Source organism: Theropithecus gelada, chromosome 2 (assembly GCF_003255815.1).
Source record: "Theropithecus gelada isolate Dixy chromosome 2, Tgel_1.0, whole genome shotgun sequence".
Lineage (NCBI taxonomy): Eukaryota > Metazoa > Chordata > Mammalia > Primates > Cercopithecidae > Theropithecus > Theropithecus gelada.
In genome coordinates this window covers 103,542,719-103,551,616 of record NC_037669.1, presented here as the reverse complement: position 1 = coordinate 103,551,616, position 8,898 = coordinate 103,542,719, and the positions used below count along the sequence as shown (strand labels likewise).

At 46.0% G+C, this 8,898-nt stretch overlaps 1 protein-coding gene across 2 annotated transcripts in view; it reads right to left on the bottom strand.

Moving 5' to 3' along the window:
• Positions 1–309: 309 nt before the first annotated feature.
• TRANK1 (tetratricopeptide repeat and ankyrin repeat containing 1) overlaps positions 310–8,898 on the bottom strand; it is a 119,076-nt gene continuing 110,487 nt past the window's right edge. For both annotated transcript variants that reach the window (XM_025377250.1, XM_025377251.1), the window contains 4 exons: positions 8,301–8,446; positions 4,401–7,447; positions 3,083–3,181; positions 310–1,879 (listed from right to left, as the gene is read on the bottom strand). In XM_025377250.1, the coding sequence (XP_025233035.1) occupies positions 1,779–1,879; positions 3,083–3,181; positions 4,401–7,447; positions 8,301–8,446 (3,393 nt within the window). In that variant the 3' untranslated portion in view covers positions 310–1,778. The remainder of the gene's footprint in view (positions 1,880–3,082; positions 3,182–4,400; positions 7,448–8,300; positions 8,447–8,898) is intronic.

Genomic DNA, 8,898 nt, shown 5'->3' with positions numbered 1-8,898 from the left:
CTCCTGCCTTCCAGGGCAATGTTCCTTGTTGGGAAAGCCCCAGTACATGGTACAGACAAAACTCCTTACTGTCCAATCCGTGCATGCTTGGGAGCATCCAGATTGGAAAGAATGTGCACGAGGCAGGCCCTTGAGAACACCCACCAGCTGGGAGTCCTGGACTGGGCTTTTTCTGTGTCCCTTGATTTCTGAATCTCTGAAGGCAGAGAAAGCTTCTGTCCTAGCCAGCATCAATCAGCTGACCAGGGGGAACGAGCTCCAAGACTTACCCCCTTACTCTGAGTAGAGACTGGAAATAAAACAGCAGCATGTAAGAGAAATGCTTTAACTTTATAAAAAGATGTGATAATACAGCAAGATATTATTGGGGTTTTCTTTTTTTCTGTCAAGTAAGAAAAAAAAATACCTGGAATAAAAATTAGAAACATAATCTAAGAAAAATTGGAAACAAGCATTTCAAGGAAACAATTTGGAAAGACAAGGAAGAGAAAACAATGAGCAGCATGAGCAGCGAAAGCAGCAACATGGGGGGAAAGCTGGCTCTGCTGTGAGGACAGAACAATCAAAGACCAACGTGCACCTGGCCTTCCACACCAGGCTGAGCTGAGGGGTGGGGTAAGGGTGGGCAGTAACCATCAGAGAGGCACAAAGGCTTCCCAGGTGGGACCACACTGATGGCCACTGGCTCACTGTGCGAAGAGGGTAGGCAATGGCCTCCTGCAAACAGCCCCAGATCCGCCCTCTTATAAGGCCTGCCAGCCATGTGGCAGTGACGGATTTAGCTTAGCTGGCTTCCTCTTCTGTCCACTTGCTCCAGCCTGAAGCTCTGCAGGTCACTGTCCCACAGTGATGAGCTCAGCAAGCAGAAACTCATCAGAACGTCAACCTAAGCTAGGGTAGCAAACTTGCCAGGGAGAACCAAAAACACTAGATGTACAGGGCTGTGTACAAAACACTTTTTGGAATGTCTGCACCATAGCCAAGGCAGAGTTAGGACCACTTTGGAGAGGCAGCTGGAAATGCTCCCAGCAACATTCCCCAGCCTTTCCCTCTAGGGAAGGGACATCCGAAGAACACTGGGTGAATTCTTGACTACATTCTGAGGTAGTCTAACTGTGACTTGGCACAGGTAGCTGAGAATGATCACAAAAAATCAAGGGAGGGAAGGCAGAAAAGTTGCCAAAGAGAGAAAAGGCTAACATCTCTAACAGAAGAAACTACACTACAAGTGGGCCCAGAGATGACCAGAATGTGTCCTGGGCTCGGGATGGCCAGTGACAGAGCCCACCCCTGGGCACATACAGCTCTCAGAGCACACTTGATGCTGCAGCAGTGTGGCAGGAGATGAGCGAATCCACAGGGAGATTTCCTGGTCCAGAGCAGCAGCAACTGAGGTTAGGAAAGTTTGTCTTAACACCTAGTTTACCACTAGTCCTCTGCTACCAACTCATGTCATGATGGGGATGAGCCAGACACCCCAGGGACCATGCAGTGAGGAGTCCCAACATTCCCTTCAACTACAACTCCTCTACCTTAACTTGCTTGTGGGGGGAACTAATACTGCTAGACTCTACTTGGAAACAGTTTAGAGGTGAGGGAGCAACCAGATCCTAAGCCACTGAAAGAGAAGTAATGAGAACAAAAAGCAGTGGTGTTATTAGACTCCCCTACTTTTTAAAATGCTAAGTCACATTGTTTTTGTCCTCTGCCACAGCACTCAGAATTCTAAGTCAGAATGGAATGTTCCGAAGGATGAGGAGGCAGCAGCTGTATGGACATTAGTATTTTCTCTGCTTTCCACATTTCCGAGAACGCCTTCTAGGACGAAGCTCACCAAAGTCTTCAACTTCATTTTCATAATCATCTTCCTGAACAACACCTGTGAAAGAAAGGAAAGGAGAGGACAGAGGAGGGGAGGAGAGGGGAGGGGGCAGGGGAGGGGGAAGGGGGAAGGGGGAAGGGGGGAGGGGGGAAAGGGAGGGGAGGGGAGAGGAGAGGAGAGGAGAGGGAGGGCAGAATGGTGATTTTTTTTCCCAATCCACTGTAAAATATAGCATCCTAGTAAAACCTAGTGTCTCTGTAATCATTGGTTTAAATTAATGAAATAAAGCTTTCTGCCAGGGTGCCAGAGAAAGAAAGATTTCCTTTGAGTACTGATGTTGCTTCCCAAAAAGAGTCAAAGTAAACACCCTTCTCCAGAATTAAGTTCCTTTATGGGCTGGTTCCTCTGGCCCTATTTTGGAGGCCTTTTAAATAACAAAAAAATCAAGCAAAACATAAACTCAACCATACACTTGAGTTGGTATACCAATTCTCTTCCTTTTGAAATACATATCACAAAAACCAAGACCCCAGAAGGGACTAAATGCTAAAGATTTTTTATTGGCACAGACATTTGTGCCAAGTCCCTTCAAGTTTTCCCCACCTCTGGGGTCTGTATTTTCCAGGGGCATCTGCGGTTGATGAAATACTCAGAGCAAGAAGGAATGTGGTCCTGTGGCTGGAATGGGCAAAAGGAAAGACATTCTGGATCACATATAACTTGGCAAGATCATTCTGACTGCCAGGAGAGAAAGCGCTTCATTCTACACAAACTTTTAACCCTCTGTAGGAAGAAGCACTTAAGTTTCCCCAGTGATTTTGTTTGTTTTATTCAGAAGTATATTCCCAGGCCCAGAACAACACTAATATATACTAGAAACTCAATAACTATCCACTGACTTAAATGACTGATTGACACAGGAAAACAGTTCTCAAGGGATAGCTTCACAATGCTTTGTCCATCCTTGGTAGTCACTGTATTGAGTATGTGCAGTGACTGAGCACTATCAGTACAGCTCATGAGCAGCAAGAGGTGTATGGCAACTAACACATGCCCAGAATAATGGCCCTCATAGTCAGATAGGAAAACGCAGATATTATGTTGCTAGTAATTTGCATCCTGGAGGTGATGCTCCTAGACAGTGAGAGTCCACTATTGACATCGCTGGGCTGCCCCACTTCAGATTTCCCCCGGGAGCCAGCAGTAATAAGAACCACAGAACCCAAAGTGTTACCTGTCCCCAGAATCAAGACTCCTTACCTTCCTTCTTTAAGCGGGCCTCTGTTTTCATCAACCAGTCTCGTGCATCCCTGACTGACAGGATCAGAATGTTGACCAGCCGAGTCATCGCCTCCTCCGCTACAGAAACCACAGAACAGGGCGCTGAGTAAAGATGCCATTGCAGGGACTAGAATACCAATTACTAGACCCAAAGCCTCCACGTCCCAAGAGCTGGTCTCTATGTTTTCCCTGAAAAGAGCCCTCCTTATGGGGTAAGGGACCCAAAGCTGCCTTCTGCAGCCACAAGTATAAGCTATACAACTAAAGGCTAGCCTGACGCCATTACTGTGTGTCTATAGAGACTGCCACAATTGCAAACCTTTCTAAGACACTTGTATTCAAAATGTCATTAAACCTTAAACTGAAAAGAGTATCTGAATTATGGAATGTTTTAAAATATGCAGTTTCACTAAGTTTATACATAACTTCTACTCAGTGTTGAAAGGAAGTAGCTAGTAAGAAAGTGAGGGAACTGTAATCCCAGCACCTTGGGAGGCCAAGGCAGGGAGATTACCTGGGGTCAGGAGTTTGAGACCAGCCTGGCCAACATGGTGAAACCCTGTTTTTCCTAAAAATACAAAAATTAGCTGTGCATGGTGATGGGCACCTGTAATCCTAGCTACTTGGGAGGCTGAGGCAGAAGAATCGTTTGAACGCAGGAAGCAGAGGTTGCAGTGAGCTGAGATCATGCCACCGCACTCCAGCCTGGGCAACACAGTGAGACTCTGTCTCCTTAAAAAAAAAAAAAAAGAAAAAGCCAGGGGAAATCTGATTCTAAAATGACATAAGAATTCTATTAAAGGCTCACACTGGGTAGGACTTAAGGACCCTCCTAAAAGGAAGAGACCAGCTAGACCAGCTACACACTTCCAGATCTTAATCAGGGGATGAATGGGTCAAGAGAGTCTCAAAGAGTTTTCTCAACACTTTAAACATTCTCTCTGTATCTTCTCCATAGAAGATTATTCTGGCAAGAGTCATTCTGACTGCCAGGAGAGAAAGCACTTCATTCTACACAAGCTTTTAACCCTCTGTAGGAAGAGGCATGCAAATTTCTGGAGTACCTGGGGAAACCCTCCCAAGTCAAGGATAATGACAAACTTTTAACTGGGGGAGGGGTAATCCAAACAATGAGGTTTGCTGTAACTTGAGAACATATATTCCTCATGTGTATTTCTTCTAAGGCCAAGATTCCACCATCCTCAAGTCAGAAGCCACTACAAGGAACTTAACCCTGACAAAAGTTCTCAGAGCCCAGGTCTCACCCCACCTGGGCCCTGTCTCTGCAGACCCTTACCGCCAGCCCAGGCCTTCCTCCTGTAGAGGTCCTCCACCATATCCGAAACCCTCTTGATGTGCTCCTGGACCTTTTGCAGCATGTGACTGTGCTCCTTGGAGCCCACGTGACTGTGGATCCATACACTTTGCTCAATGTCCTGCACCACCAGCTTGCCTTCATCAATGGCCGGGTCCACCTTCTCATGGAAAAATTCTGAGTATTTCTGGTAGGCCACTTGCTGCCTCTGGTGGTGTTCTAGATGGATGTGCTGCTCGTAAGACTCACTGTTCCTCTCCTGACACTCCTCCCTTTCCAACTCAGCCCTGGAAAGGACAGCCACCTCAGAAGCTGCCCCCTCAAATGCTTTGCTGGGGCTGAAATAGTTCTCTGGGTCACGGGTAAACTTCACTCCACATAGGTCACACTGGGTCCTGTCCACATCCGCCTTTTTGAAGTTCCCAGCCCTGGGCTCCCTGGCCTCCTCCCTGACACGCTCCATCTGGGTGCCCACTCTTCTCCTCCAACGGATGCACAGAGACACCACCAGGCATGCCCTTCTCAACTTCCGCTGTATGGAGGCCTTCCGTTGCTTTTGGGAAAGGATGGTGGCCAGCACATGGTCTCGGTCTTCTAATGCCAGTTCATCCATCTCATCCTGGCCAAATTCACACTCGGGTTCAGCAAAGTAGTCCACAGGGTCCAAACAGAGCAGGCGGTTTAGTCTGACCTCCTCATAATAGAGGCCACGGACTATGGACCCTTTGGTGTGTACAGGGTCCCACCGCCAGTCACAGTCCATTAGGTACTCTTCATCCCGCTCAAAGAGCAGGTCCTGCAGCGCCTCAGCCACAGACTTCACATTGACTGCCACCAACACCCGCTTCACCACCTTCAGGAGCCTCTCAGGAACCTGGCCAGGGCAGTCCATGCTCATGAGCTGCAGTCTTGACTCGATCTCCCGGAAGTGGCGGTACAGGAGAGGCTTGCAGTACGGCTGCAGGACCTCCTCAGCATTCACCAGCATCACCAAGCACAGCACCAGCGTCCGCTCAGCCTCACCCGAGACCACATAGTCTATTTCACTGAAGGCATCAAGCAGGACATTGAAGTTCACATTCTCATAGCCACATAGCACCTTGGCGAGGTAGGAGAGATGGAACCGGAAATCCTGAATGGCTCTTGTCACATCCTTGGGTTTGTATTCCTGAATGATGGAGAATACATCCCCAAGCTCCTTGTCCTTCTTGCTAAACAGAAACTCCCAGTAGTGCAAGAGTGCAATGTAGCTCTTGGGGAGGCACAGAATGACATTCTTCCAGAGGCGGGCCAGCACCACCCCACAGTGGATGAACTGGAACTCCAGGAGGGCCACTGTGTTTCCAATGCTGGGGATGAGTGGTTCTTTGCACCTCTTGATGAGGACATTCATGAAACGGAAAAAGAGCCTCTTGTAGTCTTCTGGGTTCCTATACACGTAGAATTGATCAATGCAATTCTCCAGCAGCCGGATGAAGCACAAGTGGGTCTTGTCCATATTCTCATCATCCCTGTTGGGTGCCAGCATGCCAAATTTCCCTTCTATTCCTTTTATCCTGCTGCCTCTCCCCCTGCCCCTTTCATCCTTTTCAGACTCTAGAGCTTTGAGTTCCCTGTTGTAGTTGTCCTCCTCCTGGTGGAGCAGCTTTTCAAACTCCTCCGGGTAGTTGGAAGAGAGAAGGGAAGCTTGCATGGCACTCAGCCACAGGTCTGTGGATTCCCGGCGGTTGCGTGCGCTTTCGTTTTCAAACAGAAAGTGGATATACTCTTTTAAAGCAAATCTGTAGAACCGGAAAGATTTGTAATTTGGTTTGAGGATTTCTTTGCATGCCATGGGGTTTTCTGACAAAACTCTCTGATGGAAATGCTTAGGGAAAAGGACATCCAGAATGGACTTGCAAAGGCCATACATATCTGTAGACAAAATATAATCAATTTCTTTAAGCTCTTCTGCTAAGATTTTAGGGAATACTTTTTTGGCTTCCAAAAGCAACCCGTTGATTGCCACCAAGTTCATTTTTGACTGAACTAAACACTTGGCTTCACAACGCCGCAGAGGCCTGTGAAAATGTTCACAGTTTTCATCCTCGCATTTTAAGCCTACAATAAACCTCATGCAGACTCCTCGGTAGGTCTTCCCAAGTAGGCTTCGTGTGATCTGACACAGCCTGCCCAAAAGGTGTTTGTTTAGGGCTAATTTCACTTGATCAGTCATTATCAAAAAATGGTCTTTTGTTTTCTTCTCTCTCAAGTTCAAATCCAGGTCAAAAATTATTCTTAATATGGGCCCAGGGTCGTTCTGAGCTATCTGGCAATACTTGGCATCCACCTGAGAAATCCCAAAAAACTCAAAGCAAGATTTCACCATTTCCTTCTCAGCATTGTTGGTCACTCTTTTGAGAGCCCTGACCAGACTGAGGAGGATTTCCAAGCCCCCTGGAGCCAGGCCCAGAATCTTCTCAGGCTCGGCCTCACTCTGGCTGGCTGCTTCGTAGAGTGCTTCCACCACTCCAGCTGAGTGGTTGAGCGTGTCAAACTTGAAGAAGGCATCTCTGAGCTTCTGAAAGTCTCTCAGGATTACCCCTTGCAGAAAGTGGGCCTCAGCAATGCCAGACAATTGGCCAGTTTGATAGCAGAGATCAAGTGCTTCTCTCAGAATGTCCTTGGTGTGTTCTATGTCAGAATCCCTGGCCACATTGAGGCGGGCAGCCCCCAGCAGACATGAGGCCTGGAAGTCCTTGTCAGCAGTGAGCCTGGCAGCCTCCAGGAGGCAGCCATGTTGCTTCATCAGCAGGGCAGCCTCTTCTCTCCTACCTTCCCTGTTCAGCAGGTCTGCAGCCTCTGCTAAGCGTTTCCGAGACTTCAAGAACACAAGTTGGTCTTCTATGTCTAGCTTTGAGAGGACAGCCATCATTTCCTTCATCTTATTTGCACTCAGATACTTTGCTGCAGCTTCCAAGTAAAACTGACTGGCAGAATAGGAGAGCTTGGAAATGGGAAGGGTCTTGTTCTTTAGCATTTCTTCATACCTGCAAAGACAAAGGACGCAAATGTCAACTTGGCATCACCCAATCAATAGAAAATTTCCTCCAAAATACAGCACAGAGCAACTTAAATAAAACTCCCACATGTAGATAAAACTCCCACATGTAAATAAAACCTAAACTTGTCAAGCATTCAAGTATTTTTACAAAGGCCTTATTTTACACTGTTACCAGTATAATAATAATGAATAAATTCCTTATGCTTCAATCAGGAATTGGTGTGCTTAGTTAATGAAACATAGTGGAGGTGTAACTCAAACAAGTGGGAGTGAAATCAGAAAGTCAATCTATAGGGCAAATGTTATGCATAGTCTAAATTATCCTTGAAAAACATCTCTTTGGTTCTCATAAAAGCATCAAAATCATCTGAGTCTACAACTCTGTTCAGTTTGATAAAATGAGAAAGGATAAAATGGGGGCTGCACATGCATCAGCAATTACACCAGTCTTCCTCTTATTACCCAACTTGTGATTCTTCTCTTTTAGCAGGTGTGCCTTAGTTGGGTTCCTGTGAAATTAATGAAGCTCTGAAGGACTCCCCTTTATTCTGCTGAGGGGAGTCAGAATATGTCATTATATACACACTCATAACATACTCCCATCCTCCTCAGCCCCCTTTCTTTGTGACACTGAGTCAAAGCTTATAAAGAGACTGGAAAACACAGAGTCCTGCTCTCAAAGAGCTGCTGACCCAGCACCGAGGCCACCACTTAAGTGGAAAGAGAGCAATGTGGTCAAGCCATGTCAGAAGCAGCAGTATAGCACCACCCAGAGCAGGCTGCCCCCAGAGAGAAGTGGGAGGAAGGGAGGGAGAAAGGGAGAGAATAAAACCACCTACTTTTCCACTGCAATAGCAGCTTCTTCAAAAAGCTCCTCTTGGCAGTACATTTTGAGTGCTAGATCAAATTCCTGAATCTGCTCAAAGCATCTGAAAGCATCTTTGTAGCACTGGCTTCGCTTATAGAAATAGGCAGCATCTCTTATCTAGGATGGAGTAAAATTTTACTTTTATTTAGAGTATTCATAATTAACTTTCTAATCTTAAACCAATACCACAAATAATAAAGAGGATAGTCATATATCTGCTTTTTGTTAGAATCCAGTTAAAAACCCTATAACATAGATAATATTAGGAAAACCAATTATTGGAAGGGAGAAAAATAAAGTTAAATCCCAACCTCACAGCAAACACAAACGTAAGCCCCAGGTAGATTAAAGATCTAAATGTGGAAACTATTGTGGGAAAATGTGTGAGAATATCTTTGTGACTTTGAGGTCACACTCAAGTGGAAGGAGTCTTCATGTGACTTCCAAAAATAACATAATCAACAAAACCCAAAACACAAATTTCAGGAGAAAAACTGACAGATCAAACTAATCCATCAAAACCACTCAACAAAAGACACATGAAATAAGCTAAATTAAAAAAAATAATA